Raw genomic sequence first — 17,459 nt, 5'->3', positions numbered from 1 at the left:
TTAGGGGAGTGGAGAGGAGGGAAACATGGTTTTGTTCACTTAGTTGCAAGCAATTAGATGTGGATTCAACCCTTTGATTTGGATTAGGGAAAAATGCCCTCTAGGCTGCTGTAACACAATAGCTTTATTTAGAGATTTTAAAAATAATACCGGTAGATGGGAAATATTATTGAAGAATTTCGTTCTTGGTACACTGCTATTTTTCCTGCGAACGTCTATAAACATGATCCACATGCGTAAAGTCCTTATAGAAAGGGGAAAGGCTTAGCTTTTCTTTGTGGATTTCAGAAAAATTTAAATATAAATTATATATAAGTTGGATGTGATAAACTGTGAAAACAAAACCAGAAAATCATCCCCATCCCCTCATCTCAAAACTGGGAGCAAACGACTAGACCATTTACATAGACACAGTGTTCAACTTGTGAGTTTTCCCCCTTTTCCTGCATTATTTTGCATTATTTAAAGATAATTATTTTTTAAAAAAAATCCAGTGGCTTTATGTTATTAATTTAAAACAAATTAATATGCATTGCAAGGTTTATGCAGACTTTTTTGGTTCTTGTTGTTTACAATCAGATATTTAGCCAAGAGTTTTCTAAAGAAAATGAAACATTTTAAATTACACCCTTGATCATGCTTTAAAGAAAAAAAATCTTCCTGTGATTATAAATTGATACTCGAAAGCTTCATGGAATAATAATTTATACATGCTCTTATTTATTAACAAGAAATACTTTTGTCAAGTGGTTTGATTTGATTCAGGGTTTCTTTTGGGGGGGGCTTCCCTAAAAAATGTTTTTTTCCAATTTCCAGCAGGCAGAGCAAAAAAAATCACATACAAATATGCAAAACTCTTGCGAATATAGTTTTTAGAAGGTTCTATCTCATCAGCTGATTTAACATATAACCTTAAAAGAACTATAATGTGTTTTAAATGTTTATAGTGTAGTCCCTTAGCAGATGATAAATCTCTTGGAAAAACAAAATTTCAAAGGAATAAAATGTTTCCATCACTGCTAGCAAGTGATTTACCTTTTTGGTCCTTTTGCATAAATTCTAGCAGGGCATAAACATACCACTGGGAGTAACAGAAATTATATATACATATATATTGCTTGTGGCCCAGTATTTTCTCTTCAAACACAGCTGTAAAATGGCACAAAATGTTACAGATAAAGCAGCAATAAAACCAGCAGAAGTTTGCAGGCCCTTAGTCTTTTTTGGTTTTGATTTTTTTTTTCCTCTCTAGAGGAATTCGGTTTAGGAAACTAGCTAGCTCCAGCAGCTGGTTTAACTTAAGTTTATGTATTTATAGAAACATTCTGGAACAGACACCGTTCTTCTTCTCTCCCCCCTTTCCCAACAGACACACAGATAAGGGAGCGCATTAAGTCAGTTTGTTCTACCAACTATGTCATCTGCAGTTCCTTGCATGGGTCTAAGTTTTAGAAGCCTGTTTGTATTTTAGATAACAATAATAAGAAAAAGAGTTTGGGGTGGTTGTTTTTACCTTCATTGTTCTCCTTGGTGGCATTTATGATGTCACTGGATGAACACCTGCCGTTCTCCTCCTCTGTTAACTGGGTGACAGATTTATGTTGCAATATGGCATCCAGCTCATGAAAGAACTTCATAGTCTTTGTAGCATCTCCTGAGTTGTGGGCATATTTAACTGTTCTATATTCATATTTCAGGTTTTTATACTTTGCCCGACACTGTTTCCAGTCTCTGCAGATCCCCAACTCCTGAAGCCTTTTAGCAACGTAAATAAATATTCCTTTATTCCGTAAGGTCCCATGGAGTTGCTCTCTGATATTTTTTTCTGACCAGACGCTTAGCAAGGCTTTAACCTCCTCCTCCGTCCAGTGCCTTCCTGCTCCACTCTCCATGTTGAAAGTGACCTGGAAATGATTCACTATTTCTAGCCAAGATTGCGTTTCCTAGGAAACCAGACGGCTGATTGTCAGTAAGCTCCACAGCGATGAAAGGATCCAGTTTTACTGGCTCAAGCTGCCTGAGGGGAGTAACTTGAGAAACTGCCAAATAAGCAGGTTCCGTCTTACAGGCAGAAAAATAAAGCAGCTCGGGCAGAAATGATTGCAAAGTCTGTTAATCATTGGCACCCCAAATAAGCTGTTTTCCGCTTTGCAAAAATTAAGCACAGTTCCAGAGATGGAATGCATTCTGTAACCTTTGTTATGCAATGGGCTTTAAATATAATCTCTGCTCTTAATGTACACGAGAGCTCTAAGTAAGCTTTCCTCCATCTGGCCCCCTCCAGAGGCATTGGATCACAAAACTAGCTGGGGGTTGAGGATGATGGGAGGTGTTGTCCAAGTATATGTCAGCATATATCCATCCACACAAAGTTATAGGCTATAATTTTGTTTGGAATGAAAACATTTGCACCCTGATTCTCTTCGGATTTGCTAGCAACTAATGCCTTCAATTTTGCAAAATATTTGCTCACATTGTGGGAAGTCAGCCCTCCCAGAGAAGGAAATATTAAAAGGGCAGAAAAATATATTTCCTCCAAGGATCTTAAAGAGACAGAAAAGCATGCCCAGTTTTTCTTAATAGCCCCAGATCTTCCTCCCGCAAACAGAAGCCAGCTCTGTACAAATGCAGATGTAAACCATCAGAAAGGCCCCAACTAGGATGTCAAGAAGACAAAGACACCTAAAATCTGCATACCCCATCCAAACTCAAGAGTCATTAGCTCCAACACCAGGCAAGCAGGATATAACCATTGGGACATAATAGGACTAACTCATGGGTAGGGAACCTTGGCTGTTTTGTGTCTGGCTCTTCGATAAAATGCAACCTTCTTTCTAAAGCTGTTGCCATGTTGTTTATTTATCCCCGGTTTGGATGAACCAGGATGAAGACTTTTCCTTCCGCACATGGTTTAGAATCCCTTTCAAAACTGTAAATCATAATTTCACACAAACACGTAAGCCTTTTCCTAAATGCTTGAATTGACAGTGACAAATGGAGTCACTTTAATTTGAATTCTGAGCATTCAGTGATGTTCAGTAATAGTTCCACTTCAGTAGTCTTCTGAGTGAATCAAGTATAATATGCTAAAAGCCAAATTAAGATCAAATTTGTGTGGAGAGCACGTCTATATTCTTTTTGTGTTGTCAAGAGCAAATACATGATGTCCTTTACTAATGCAAGATTCATCTTAAATAGAAAATCAGATACAGCAATACTAATTTCAGTTGCATTTGCAAATTATTCAATTAAACCTGCATTTTCTGTTTTCTATATTCAAATAACATATTTCCTTAAAGTATTTATTTGGATATAGAAGATATTTTGGAAAGAAGCATATATATTGTGTAGATATATTTCTTCTATATAAATGTTTCTTTTTAAGTGTCCCCCCCCCTTCCCCCCATCAATTTGGGTTCTGCATAACTGTGTTTCCATTTCAAAGCATTCTCAGAAGTAATATAGTGCAACTATCTCAGGTGCTAATTGAGACCCCTCTGAGTAATATATCTGCCAACAAAGGTCCCTTGGTATCCTATAATACTTGGGAGATGTTGCCATGGCAACTAAATAACTAGCCAACAGGTTCATTTTACAGGAGGAATCTAAGAAGGAGAGGAGAAAGGAAATGCTTTTCTTTCTCTTCCCCCACTTAAAATTCTTTAATCAAGGATTTTTGATGGAAGGCTTTGAGCTTGGCATCCCTGTGAACCTGAGGTTCTTCGGATGTGGGACCTATAGTGATGCTTCATGGAATTCTGGGAATTGTAGTCCAACATGATATGGAATGCATCAGTTTGGGAAATGGTGCTATGTAAGTTATCTTCCAAACACTCCTATGCACTATTGCAGTGGTTCTCAACCTTTTTAGTCCCGCGACCCCCCAACCGGTCGTAAGTCGAGGACTACTCAGCCGGTCGTAAGTCGAGGACTACTCAACTGGTGCAGCACCGTTTGCAGAATGGGACTTTTGGCGGGCTCAGCAGGGCAGAGACAGCCTGAACAATTCCTATTGGCTTTGGAAAGCCAATAGAATTAGACTCTATTCAAGAGAGTCTATTCTATTGGCTTTCAAAAGCCAATAGAATAAAAGAGAGTAGCACAGCTAAGGAAAAGGGGGAAAAAATGGCGCACTGCGTTGTTTGGCGACCCCCGTGAAATGGTTGTTCGACCCCAAATGGGGTCCCGACCCACAGGTTGAGAACCACTGCACTATTGCAAGCCACACCTGTGTATGTGGCAACCTCTAATATAGCAGGGAAAGCAACTTCTGAGGAATAACTCGTGAACTGAAGACTGACTCCACTAAAAGCACAGACAATAACCATGATGGAATGACCACCTCTTTGTAATTCCTCTCTGGACAAGGAAAAGATTTGAGATTACCCAGAAGTACTCCAGACAGTTGCTTCTCACGAGAATACTGCAATACATCAATCTTCAGCAGAATTAGAGCTCTGGCAGGGGGGGGGGAGTAATCTTTTTGCTCAAACCATAGTCAGCACCTTCAAAATATACCTGAGTTCACATATTTCCTTTTCAAATCACTTTCAAAAATTGCTTGTTAACTTTCTAGCTTTTAGTAATCTTTGGAGCAACAAATCTAAAAACTGTGGTTGAGTTTCTTTCAAGCCTTAGTAAAAGAAGCTTGAAATACAATTTTAAGGATTTTTTTAAAAAATGGGGTGGGGTAATAAGCAGTAGAAAAGGTAATTAGAATTTTGATTTTGGGAAGTTACATGTTCAGATGAATTTGAAATAAGGTTTTGGAATTAATTATAAGAATCCTACCCATGGGAAAACACTTTTGTTTTTAATATTTTTTTAAGGCTTTGAAGGTTGAGTGCTACAAGGAACTAGAAGGAACTAAAGATTACAATTAAAGAACACCCAATTTACAGATGCAAGATAAAGTAAAATATTTTAACTTATTGGATATATTGAAGGATACTTTTCAACAATGGACCCAGAAGTTAATTTTAAGAGTGTCTGCCTCTATAGATACACTGTTTAAAGGATATTATGGAAGAGGAATATGTTTTACCTAATAATATTGAGGTTGATCTGGAAGTAGATTTTAAAATGACAAGCTACAAGAATGATATGGAGAAAGATCCTGCACTAGACGTAAAAAATAAACTGTCTGATGACATCCTAATTAAAAGGGATATACACATTAAAAAAAGCAAGCACGTAACCTAGATAATTTTCCTACATTGGATTTACAAATGAGGTTTGTTGAAGCTTTGAAGAATTATGTGAGAAAGGACAAAGAAAAATGGAAAGGAACCAAATTTTAGGACATTATCTGAAGGGACTAAAGCTCGTGATAATTAAAAATAATAGGAAGGACTATATAGTTGGTTCATTTGATCAGGGTTAAGATAGATATGATATCTCTGGTAACCCTTAATTGACTTTTGCTGATCAGGACTGATAGGATAAGGAGAGTTTAAGAATTTGTTTATAGATAAGGGATGTGGGAAAAACAGATAATTTGTTGTAGTCTAAGTTACTAAAATTGTATGTATTGTGATGAAGAAAGAACTCCATTCTTACATACTCCTTTTCTTTTTCTTTATTATATGCTTATTTTTTCCTCCACCTTCTATTTTTCTCTATTTTTTTTAAATTTGGTGATACTTTTCATCTTTGTAATTATAAATTTTAATAAAATTACTATTAAAAAAACAAATAGGGAAATATGTAGTGGATGCCTTTTCAAATTCTTTCCATCTCCTTTACTGTTCATAGTCATTGGAAATGGATATTGTCTTCTGTGTAACTAAATAATGTCGGTTCATTTTCTCCTATTCTTCCTTTATAGTATCTGTATGTGTGCATATACATTCTTGCACTGGGCAATGTTAGAATGAAACAAAACACAACTTTCCAAGCCCATAGGGTAGGCCTGCCAAGAGTAATTTTGAGAGCAAAAAATTAAAGTTCTTTGCTGATTATTTAAACTTAAGTTTAGTTTTCATGTGCATGTTTCTTTTAACCAAGGACAAAAAAGTTAATAGTAATCTTAAATTCTGATATGATAGAGCAGTGGTGGCGAACCTATGGCACGGGTGCCAGAGGCGGCACTCAGAGCCCTCTCTGTGGGCACGCATGCCGTCGCCCCAGTCCTAGGCCTTCAGCTGGGTTTTATAAAATCTTTTTGCTTTAGGCCTCTGCCACCATGTGCAAAAAAAAAAAAAGGTTCAATCAGTCAATTTCAACTTCTTGCGGGGGAAAAAAAAAGATCTTGCAAAGTTGGAATTGATTAATTGAATTTTTTAGTCCCACCCAGTCTGCTGTTACCATCGCAGCCACCCCACCCAATGGGCCACCCCCACCCAATGGACCACGCCCACCGGCACTCGATGATGCATAAGTGGGTTTTGGATTGCAGTTTGGGCACTCAGTTTCTAAAAGGTTCGCCATCACTGTGATAGAGATTAGTTCCAGGGAATTTTTCATGGAAAAACATGATATTTGACATATGATAACACTAGGGTTAAGAATAGTCTTTCTTGAGGTCTGTGGCTCAATATGTGTTTTTTTTAGCAGTTGGGGGCCACAAATGCCATAAAAAGGCAGTTTCATGACTCTAGGTGCTCAGATCTTGGGATTCTGGAATATTTTTTGATGCTTAAGAGTTCAGAATCCTAATTGGCTTCTCATGAAAACCTATCCTTTTCTAATAACTCTGAGGTCTGCAGAAACAAAAGTTCAGAGGGTGTATATGGACCAAGATCACATATCCAACATTAGAACTTGCCAGAACAAAATGGGCTCCCCAACTAAATACTGCAGTTTGATCACTTTTCTTTAAAATTCCAGTCAACTGCCTGTTTATATAGAATATTTCTTTCCATCACCCCGTTCCCACAATTGATTTTATTTATTGTAGTTGTCCATGTGTGGGTTTTGTTTTTATTCTAGGGGGGGGAGTTATTTTCTTACAATTTAGACAACATTTTTGCAAATTTTGGGGTCCTCCCAGCGCCTGTAAAAATCCCTCAGCTATAAATGGCACCTTCTTGGTTACATAAAGATCCAGTCTCAGAAATACAGATTCTTTACCTGCTCTTTTTTTTCTCTTAGAGGCCAAGAGAGTGCAGGAATTGTGACAAGTGATGGAGAATCAGCCCATTCTTTTAAAGTGCACAAGGTAACAATATTATCTAGTATTCCTGGTGGGGCAGATAACTTAGATGATGTTGATGAGCCATCAAATTGGTATTAACTTTAGCAGCCACACAAATAGATTTTCTCTAGAAAGAGCTGTGCCCATTCTAGAAGAAGATGTGGCTATTATTCTAATTCGTTTTCTCTCTTTAAAAATGAATGCCGGGAGAACTCAAAATATTTCAGTGGGTATATATTTGATGTAAATAAGACAGTTATCTGTGCAGGATTTTCCTCAAATTTGTAATTTATAATTCTCATAAATGTAACCATCAAAATCCTACAAAGAGCATTGTAAAGTGGTGGAACATAATTTTGTCCCAAGAAGAATGTGAAAAAAATATTTAGAAAATGATAACATGTAGTAGTATTGGTGTGTATTGTAAATTGATTTAATGGATTTAGTTAAGAAGCATCTTAATCACCTCTCTTGTGACTAACGCTCCATAAGGCTACCCTTGAAGACCATCTGGAAGCTACAGCTGGTTCAGAATACAGTGGCATGCATTGGGTGCCCTGTGGTTCACTTGAGTAATCCAATGTTGTGTGGACCACATTGATTTCCAGTTGCTTTCCCAGTGCCATTCAAAGTGTCGGTTATCACCTTTAAAACATCAAATGGCAACTGTCTAGGTTACTTGCCGGACTGTCTCCCTCCTTACTAGGCTAGATAGGGTGGGCCTGCTCCAGATGTCTTCTCTTAAATGATGCCACCTGATAGGTCTTGGGGTCGAGCTCTTTGGAACTTTGTCCCACCTTAGATCCAAAGGATTCCTACCCTTTTATTCTTCCATGGGGCTACAAAGACCTGCCTTTTTCCTCAAGCATTGTGATTAACCATGCTTTTGGGGATTGTTTTGAGTTACCTAGACTCATCGTGTGAGATAGGCAGCCATATAAGTTTTGTAAATAAAATAAATACCAATTAAGTAGAGCTTTTTCTTCTAAATTAGCTCAAAGGGATTAATTTTACACTGCTATCCGCTGTAAGCAATATTGGATATTCTATTTTAGTTCATCCATCCCATTTCCTTTTTCTTCGCAGGGAATGGGTCTTGTTAATCACGTGTTCAGCGAAGATAGTCTGAAGAAACTCAATGTTTCAAATCTTGGAATCGGCCATACAAGATACTCTACCTCTGGAGTATCTGTCCTTGATAACTGTCAGCCGTTTGTGGTGGAAACATTGCATGGGAAGATTGCAGTCGCCCACAATGGAGAGCTCACAAATGCTATGCGACTGAGGAGAAAGGTAGGAATCTCACGAGAAAGCAGAAAAGGATAGTAAATTCAGTCATAATGGAAAGGGTTTATATCCATCTGGCAATAAAAGGATGCACAGATCATTTTAAAGGTACAGTCAAAATTCAGTTGAGATCAGATGGAAGAGAGAGAATCTGAATCCTAAACCCAGCCCTAATGCATAGCAGCAGTCTGAGCTTGTATAAAGCTTTCCCTTCACCTTCTCAGTCAACTGAAATCTTTTCTGTCCTGTTTCTCCCCCCCCCCCCAAAAAAAATCAGTTTATAATCACTCATGCATTCAGCATTCACTCATCCTCTCTCAGAAGACTCTCGATGTCTGAAAGGCATGTCTAGGCGTACCGTATCTGCCCAGGTGATGGTAAATGGCCCAAAGGTCTAAGGCCTATAGATATGGTCTTCTTATTCTCTGTCCCCTTATTTATTTATTTATTTATTTATTTATTTATTTATTTATTTATGAGACTTATATACCGCTTTAAGTGCAAGCACTCTCTAAGCGGTGTACACCAGTAAGCAATGAGAAACCTCAGAAAACATACATACATACACACACACACACACACACACACACACACACACACACACATATATATATATATATTGTTGTTGTTAATTGCGAAGTCGTGTCCGACCCGTCGCGACCCCATGGACAATGTTCCTCCAGGTCTTCCTGTCCTCTACCATCTTCTGGAGTCCATTTAAATTCACACCTACTGCTTCAATATATATATATATATTTTCTGAGGTTTTCGCGGGTATTTGTATGTAGGTCTTTGGTTGTTCGGGTTTTCTCCCGCGTAAAATTGGAAGTGTCTTGGCGATGTTTCGACGAAGTCCCATTTGTCATCTTCAGGCTGGTGCCTTCAGCTTCGTGCTTTGAGCAGCAAGCACGAAGCTGAAGGCACCAGCCTGAAGATGACGAATGGGACTTCGTCGAAACATCGCCAATACACTTCCAATTTTACGCGGGAGAAAACCCAAACAACCAAAGACCTAATCTGGGTCCTCATTTTACCTACCCCGGAAGGATGGAAGGCTGAGTCAACCTTGAGCCGGTGAGATTTGAACCGTTGACCTGCTGAACACAGTCAGCTAAAGTGACCTGCAGTACTGCACTCTAATTGCTGCACCACCTCGGCTCTCACCTTGTTCCCTCATAAGCAGGAAGTCTGGTGAGAAGTCAGCATCATGTTCACCTTTAATTCATTCTCCACCACACGCAACGTAAATCTGATAATTGATTGTTTTGAGTGCAGTTCAGTTCACTATCGTATCTGTAGTTGTGAATGAAACAAGTTGCCAAAGAAGTAAATCGTTTCCAGAAATTTACTTTGTGCAGTTTCTGAAAATGTGTACATTTAACAAATTAGAGAATTTGCATGAGTATTTGGAGAATACTAATCAGCTACGTCTATTTTCCATAATTAATATATAATTGTCATCAGCTTGAACCAATCCACTCCACTGGGTGAAGATTTCTCCATTGGATTGTTCTGAATTGGGTGGCCTATAAATGCCACTTGTGAATAAATTGATAAGTTGAAGGCTATATACCATTATTTACTATGCTGATCCAGTGTAGGCTGGTAGGTAGATGTTTTTCAACTTACCCGTCTAGGTCTGAGAGAAATTGTCTGATCCAAGCTCACCAAGCTGATTTCCATACCTAAGGAGATATTCGAACCTGATTCTCTCTGTCTTAGTCCAGCACCTTACCCACTGCACTACACTAATTAAGATAGTGATATTAAATATAAAATGAGAAATCATGGTCTTACAGTCTCACAAGGGGGAGTCTAAATTTCCTAAGTTGACCCAGGAAGAACATTTTTTATTGTGCTTTTTTAATGCTATTTCTAATGTTAGGTTCCATTTCAAATCCTGGGAGATTATAGAACCCAAAAAATGAAGGATTCTACTGCTGATATTGTGCTGTCAAATATAGCAAGGGGTGGTAAAATGGAAGGGCTCCTCCAAAAATCCATTCTCATCTCTACAGTTTTAAGCATGTTCAACTCCAGATTGTTCCAGCTGCACCACAGAGCTAGTCATTCAACCTCCCATCTATATGCAGGCTCATCCCCATCTCGAATGAGGCCAGTAACTGTTATATCATCTGCAAACTTCAGTACTTTAACAGAAAGATCCCTGGACATGCAGTCTTTGGTATAGGGAGAGAAGAGCAATGGAGAGAGCACATAGCCCTGAGGTGTGCCTGTGCTAATTGCCCAGGTATTAGAAATAATTTTCCCAAACTGCATTTGTTGCTTCCTATCTGTCAAAAAGTTAATAATTCTCCTATAAGTACCGACAGGCATAGCTAATTGAATCAGTTGAGGAGTGAAGAATTTCTGGAATGATGGTATTAAATGCTGAGCTGAACTCTACAAAAAGGACCTGTGTATAGGTCCCCAGGGATTCAAGATGTTGCAAGATCTATTTGCTTGGTAGGCAAGCCATAGGGGGTCTAACAGTAGATCTGCGATGGTTTTCAGGTGGGCCAGTACTAACCTCTCAAAGGACCTCATAACTACAAATATCAGTGTCAATGCTGCAAATATTGTATATTCTTGCTTTTGACAATATGCAGAATTGTCTGGTAATTATGGGGTTAATACAGAGCAGAATGGGGGTGGGGTAAAGCCCGGGAAAGAAAGAGGAAGAAAACCTTTGACCTTCACGCTGATTGGATAATGTGATATGTGACGGCTAATTTAGGGAGGGAACATGCTGATAATTTAACTGCTCAGAGGAGGAGAACTTAGATCCTAGCATCCCTCCGTTATGCATGTGCTGACATTTTGTAACAATCACTGACTTTTAGGAAAATAAATGCCTGGAAGTTCTTTGAAGTGTTACATTAGCCGGAACCATAACAGTCAAAGCAACCGATCTGTAGACATTTAGCTCACTGATGGAGGGTTTCTTAGAAACAGAGATGATAATAGAGCATTTGAAACAAGAAGGGACATAATACATCTCCAGTGACTTGTGAAGATGGGGGCCAGTTGTTCAGCACAGGCTTTCAAGCAAGAAGGGGTTACTCTGCCTGGACCTGGTGCTTTTCTGAGATTTCATCAATGAAATCCTTGCACATCTTTTTCTGAGATCACCAGAGGTGGAGGGAGGCCAGAGGAATGGAGATAGGTGTAGGAGATTTGGCTCCTGTTGGTGTACCTGAGATGGGGAAGGTAGCAATGGATTACATTGACTTCCTCTCAAACCTACAGCAGAACATTTCCAGGTCATCTGCCAGTTGACCGTTTTCTTCAATAAGAGATGGAAATCTGCTGTAGCCAATGATGGCCTTCAGGCTTTTCCACACAGTTGCTGGTTTAATAGCTAAGAAGTGGTTTCTCAGCTTTTTGGAGTAGCTTCTCTTTGCTACTCTGATCTCCCTTGTTAATACATTCCTGGCCTGCTTGTACAAAATCCTGTCTCCTTTCCTTAAGCCTTCTCTTTGGCACAACATAGCTGCTTAGCTGTGAACCAAGGCTTGTTGTTATATATACACAAGTTCTTGGTAGGCGCACACATATCTGACTCACAGACGCTAACATGTCACAGTATCAGTGAATTTATCCAAGCCTTCTGAATCAGCTTTAAAAACACCCCAGTCTTCGTACTTAAAGCAAGTGTTATGGTTCCGGCTAATGAAACACTTCAAAGAACTTCCAGGCATTGATTTTCCTAAAAGTCATTTATTGTTACAAAATAACAGCTAAGATCTAGGCTCTCTTCCTCAGTTAAATTATCAGCATGTTCCCTCCCTAAATTAGCTGTCATATATCACATTATCCAATTAGTGTGAAGATCATAGGTTTCCTTCCTTTTTCTTTCCCGGGCTTTACCCCTCCCACACTCTTCTGCTCTGCATTAACCCCAAAAATACCAGACAGTTCTGCATATTGTCAAAGCAAGAATATACAGTATTTGCAGCGTTGACAGCAAGCCTGCAGCTCCAACTTTGCTTCCTTAGTGCAAGACTTCACTTAAGTTTCTGCATGTAGGTAAGGAAGGGATAGGTCATACAGTGATCAGAGAGACAGCCACTCTAGGAAGAGTGTGATAAGCACCTTTTAATGTGATATAGTAGTGATCCAACATGCTGTTGCCTCTAGTGCAGGGTTGTCAAACTGCCAGCCTGCAGGCCGGATGCATCATAGTGAAACCGCGCCCACCCCATTGCCAGCAATGGCAAAAAAGTCGCGATACGTCACGTGACGTGACGTTGTGAGTTTGACACCCATGCTCTAGTGAGACAGCTGACGTGTATCTGAGCAGCTCAAGTTGCTTACTGTTTCCCATTCTCTGAAACATGGAAGACCATGCAGACTCTTTTTTTTATTATTATTATTAAAGTTGCCAAAACCTTCTGTGTTACTTTCCAGTAACACAGGCTTCACAGTCAAAATGTTTTAAGTTTGGAAAAAAAAAATCCATCTTAGTTACGCCTAGAAATGGCAACTACTTCCTGATCCAGTCTTTTGTGTTTTTGATCAAAGCGTATTTGTTATTGTTAGTATAGAAAGAAATTTTTCAGTGCCTGTTAGAATGCATTATATAACCTAACACAATGCTACACTATGTTGTTAATATGTTATATTGATAACAATCAGTGTAACCATACCACCAACTTTTGCATCACTTTTTGCATGCTGAATAAAGAGTTCGCCATCTGCAAAGAGTGCTAAATTAATTATATGGTCATTTGGATTCATTTAGCTGTTCCCACTGGCACTCTGCTGACTTCACTCACACACACACATACAGAGAGAGAGAGAGAGGGAGAAAGAGAGAGAGAACCTGTACTATAATTACCTATAATAATCCTTTGTCTTTTGTTATGCAGCTAATGCGTCATGGAGTGGGACTATCTACCAGTTCTGATAGTGAACTGATCACTCAACTGTTGGCATTCACCCCTCCTTTAGAGCAAGATGATACACCAGACTGGGTGGCAAGGTAAATCATGTGCCTCATGAGAAAAGAATTAAAATCAATAACAGACCTCTATTTACGCAAGGTCTCTTTTGCTGGAATTCTTGAAATAAAGAAGTGTATTAAATAAGCTTTTCCATTTCAGGATTAAAAATTTGATGAATGAAACACCCACTTCATATTCCCTTCTGATGATGCATAAAGACATTATTTATGCAGTTCGTGATCCCTATGGGAACCGTCCTCTCTGTATCGGCCGCCTTGTTCCAGTAGGTGATATCAGCAGGAAAGGTATGGATTCCCTATGTGTAATAAACTCCTTTAAGAACTCTAGTTGAAAGTACATTTATTTAAAAAATACTCTTACCTTTCTCAAATTCTTTTTTTTAATCAGTGAGCCACTTATCTTTCACCTTAAAAATGTGATCGCTGCATACCGTTATGGGAAGACGCGTATCTTTACATTTCTGACCTATTCTCCAGTAACATGCAGTTATGTCCTATATTAAATTAAATTTTAAAGTAAAACATATGCAATGGGTATGTTTATGATTAGTCTGTGACCACTGGAATATTTGAAAATAAATATTTTTAGTAATCATGACAGAGAAGAAGAACAGGTTCAAATGTAGCGATGTAAATTTTAATATAAATACACCGATCTACTTCCACAAATATTTTCAGATTTATTTGAACTAGATTTAAATTTTGGAAAAGAATCTTTGGTATCTAGACTAGCTGGTCATCTGTGACATTAGTTATTTTCACTCTCTTCACTGTATATTTGCTGTAGACAGATCAGTTTTTCATATTGCCATCACAGCGAAGTGTAAATAACATATTTTGTTAGTGAACAGGCAGTTTGTCGTGTTTTGGAAAATTCCAGTGTACTCATTGTATCCTACAAATGTCTATTGCCTTTTTAAGTAGGTTTCTCCACCCCTCTTCAGTTTTACTATAGAAAACAGCAGGTGGCAGTCGCAGCAAATGTACTGTGTAAAATTAAACAGACAGACATGAGGTTCTTAGAATTGTTAAGACATTTCTTTAATTATGGTTGAATTTATTTACAGGGAAAATTAATGCTGAAACCGAAGGCTGGGTAGTTTCTTCAGAATCGTGTAGCTTTTTATCTATTGGTGCAGAGTAAGTTCATAATTCATTTGTTTAAAGAGGAATTAAAAGCAAATCAATAATTTCTTCATTGTTTAAGGAAGAACTGAGCACTGCATCTACCACATTGGCATATAGCAATATTTAGTTTTAAGACAGTAAAGCATTTGGCCGAAAGTCCATATTGCACTGAATCACTTTGCAATGTTGAGATTAGGGCAGGGGTAGGCAACCTTGGCTCATTTATGACTCGTGGACTTCAACTCCCAGAATTCCTGAGCCAGCCATGCTGAGGGGAAAGGGAGAGGTTTCCAAGCTGAGCCATGTTGGCTCAGGAATTCTGGGAGTTGAAGTCTATGAGTCATAAAAGAGCCGAGGTTGCCTACCCCTGGATTAGGGCATTTCTTAAAAGATAAATAATGAAATACTTCATCTGTGAAAACTATTAATAAACTCTGAATATCGTGCTTTTGTTTTTATATATATATATATATATATATATATATATATATATATATATAGATATAATATATATATATATATATATATATATATGTTTTCTGAGGTTTTCGCGGGTATTTGTATGTAGGTCTTTGGTTGTTCGGGTTTTCTCCCACGTAAAATTGGAAGTGTCTTGGCGACGTTTCGACGAAGTCCCATTCGTCATCTTCAGGCTGGTGCTTTCAGCTTCGTGCCTCGAGCAGCAGTGTGTGGTCTTGGCTGTTTCTTCCTTTTGAAGGAAGAAACAGCCAAGACACCTACATACTGCTGCTCTTCCTTTTGAAGGAAGAAACAGCCAAGACCACACACTGCTGCTCGAGGCACGAAGCTGAAAGCACCAGCCTGAAGATGACGAATGGGACTTCGTCGAAACGTCGCCAAGACACTTCCAATTTTACGTGGGAGAAAACCCGAACAACCAAAGACCTACCTACATATATATATATATATATATATATATATATATATATATATATATATATATATATATATATTCTGAGGTTTTCGCGGGTATTTGTATGTAGGTCTTTGGCTGTTCGGGTTTTCTCCCGCGTAAAATTGGAAGTGTCTTGGCAAGACACTTCCAATTTTACGCGGGAGAAAACCCGAACAGCCAAAGACCTACATATATACATATACATATACATATACATATACATATACATATACATATACATATACATATACATATATATATATATATATATATATATATATATATATAATAAAAAATATTTTATTTGTTCTTGAAATTGACTGCTTCATTTGCATGCTCAGAGAAAAATGGATTCTTTCTTTTTTAACTCATTCCATTTTTCACTTTCAAGGAAAGCAGGAAGTTATTTTACAATTTGAGAAAATAGTTGCCCTCCCATTATAAAGGTATAAGTTTAGTAAATAATAAGTGCAGAATAATTATCAAAAACATCTGACAAAGTAAGGAATAAATGTAGATTTTCAAAGACACCCTTCCTCTTTAGAAAAAAAAGATGTTATTGTCTTTCCAATCTGAAAACGATATTTCTCTATAACCAAATACCAGTGTTTCTAAACAAAGCATGTACAACTATATTTTTAAGATACTATCGGGAAGTCATGCCTGGAGAGATTGTGAAAATATCCAAGTATGATGTCCAATCTTTAGATATTGTACCAAGACCTCAAGGAGATCCATCAGCGTTCTGCATTTTTGAATATGTGTACTTTGCAAGGCCAGATAGCATCTTTGAAGGTAAACTATCTCCAAATCATCTTTCATTTGGCTACATTACTTTAGATTTTAAGCTCTTCCAAACAAATCCTAACATTTTACTGGGTACTTTAGAAAAATGTCACAAAACAAAGTTTATGAGTGTGAATCCCGTTGTAGAATCAAGAGGAAGGCTTTCACAATGCGGGCAGATTATATACCGTATATGCCGGCGTATAAGACAACTTCCGGAAGCGCTAAACTCAGTGCCAAAGATGGGGGTCGTCTTATACGCCGAGTCGTCTTATACGCCGGAAATACTGGTAGTTTCCAGCATATAAGACGACGTTCTAGGAATGCGGCTCGGCGACAAAGACGGGGGTCGTCTTATACACCGGGTCGCCTAATACGCTGGCATATACGGTAGATGGTTATTTAACAATAGGACTTTGTTAGCTGAAAAGCAGTTCAATTCTTTGTAAATTCCATTGCTTTCTTTTCATAAGGGGGTGTGGGGTGGGATTATAATACTGATGGGTGGAAAGTTGTATTCTGTAGTATCAATAGAGATTTCTTCAGAAAGAAATAGAAGAAAACACAGACGAGCAATAGCAGACAAATCAGTTAAAAGCTTATAAAGAGCAGCTTAGCACTGCTAGGGAGAGATCTAGAAGAAGCATCTCAAACCCTCCAATGAAGCTCAGCATAATTAACTCAGTATAAATGAGGGTGGAAAGGTCCTATTACTGTGGTGCCTCTCTGTGGGCACACGCACCGTCGCCCCAGTCCTAGGCATTCAGTTGGGTTTTATAAAACCTTTTTTGCTTTAGGCCTCTGCCGCCGTGTGCAAAAAAAAAAAAAAGGTTCAATCAATCAATTTTAACTTCGCGCGGGAAAAAAAGATCTCGCAAAGTTGGAATTGATTGATTGAACTTTTTAGTCCCACCCAGTCTGCCGTTATCACCGAAGCCACACCCACCCAATGGGTCACGCCCTCCCAAAGGGCCACGCCCACCCAGCACCCGACGATACATAAGTGGGTTTTGGGTTGCAGTTTGGGCACTCGGTCTCTAAAAGGTTCGCCATCACTGTCCTATTATATTGTAGCTTTCATGATTCTGTATTTCACCTATGCCAGCTTTAAAGATACTTTACTAAAGACTGTACAGATAGTCCTCAACCTATGGCCATAATGGAGGCCAAAATTTCTGTTGCTAAGCAAGACGTTTGTTTTGTGAGCTTTGCCCCGTTTTATAACCTTTCTTGCCACAGCT

The 17,459-nt window shown here is 38.5% G+C and overlaps 2 protein-coding genes across 5 annotated transcripts in view; one reads left to right on the top strand and one right to left on the bottom strand.

Moving 5' to 3' along the window:
• LOC120302552 (multifunctional protein ADE2) overlaps positions 1 to 1,907 on the bottom strand; it is a 68,054-nt gene extending 66,147 nt beyond the window's left edge. For all 4 annotated transcript variants that reach the window (XM_039331127.1, XM_039331129.1, XM_039331128.1 and 1 more), the window contains exon 1: positions 1,514 to 1,907. In XM_039331127.1, the coding sequence (XP_039187061.1) occupies positions 1,514 to 1,892 (379 nt within the window). In that variant the 5' untranslated portion in view covers positions 1,893 to 1,907. The remainder of the gene's footprint in view (positions 1 to 1,513) is intronic.
• PPAT (phosphoribosyl pyrophosphate amidotransferase) overlaps positions 1 to 17,459 on the top strand; it is a 76,709-nt gene that overhangs the window by 52,120 nt on the left and 7,130 nt on the right. The window contains exons 2-7 of the mRNA XM_039331133.1: positions 7,093 to 7,159; positions 8,222 to 8,428; positions 13,294 to 13,406; positions 13,528 to 13,673; positions 14,456 to 14,528; positions 16,076 to 16,227. Coding sequence (XP_039187067.1) covers positions 7,093 to 7,159; positions 8,222 to 8,428; positions 13,294 to 13,406; positions 13,528 to 13,673; positions 14,456 to 14,528; positions 16,076 to 16,227 — 758 coding nt within the window. The remainder of the gene's footprint in view (positions 1 to 7,092; positions 7,160 to 8,221; positions 8,429 to 13,293; positions 13,407 to 13,527; positions 13,674 to 14,455; positions 14,529 to 16,075; positions 16,228 to 17,459) is intronic.

This window comes from Crotalus tigris, unplaced genomic scaffold (assembly GCF_016545835.1).
Source record: "Crotalus tigris isolate CLP2741 ecotype Arizona unplaced genomic scaffold, ASM1654583v1 scf7180000024434.1680833, whole genome shotgun sequence".
NCBI classification, from domain to species: domain Eukaryota; kingdom Metazoa; phylum Chordata; class Lepidosauria; order Squamata; family Viperidae; genus Crotalus; species Crotalus tigris.
Note: the sequence above shows the minus strand (reverse complement) of the source record. Positions and strands in the feature narration are given on the sequence as shown.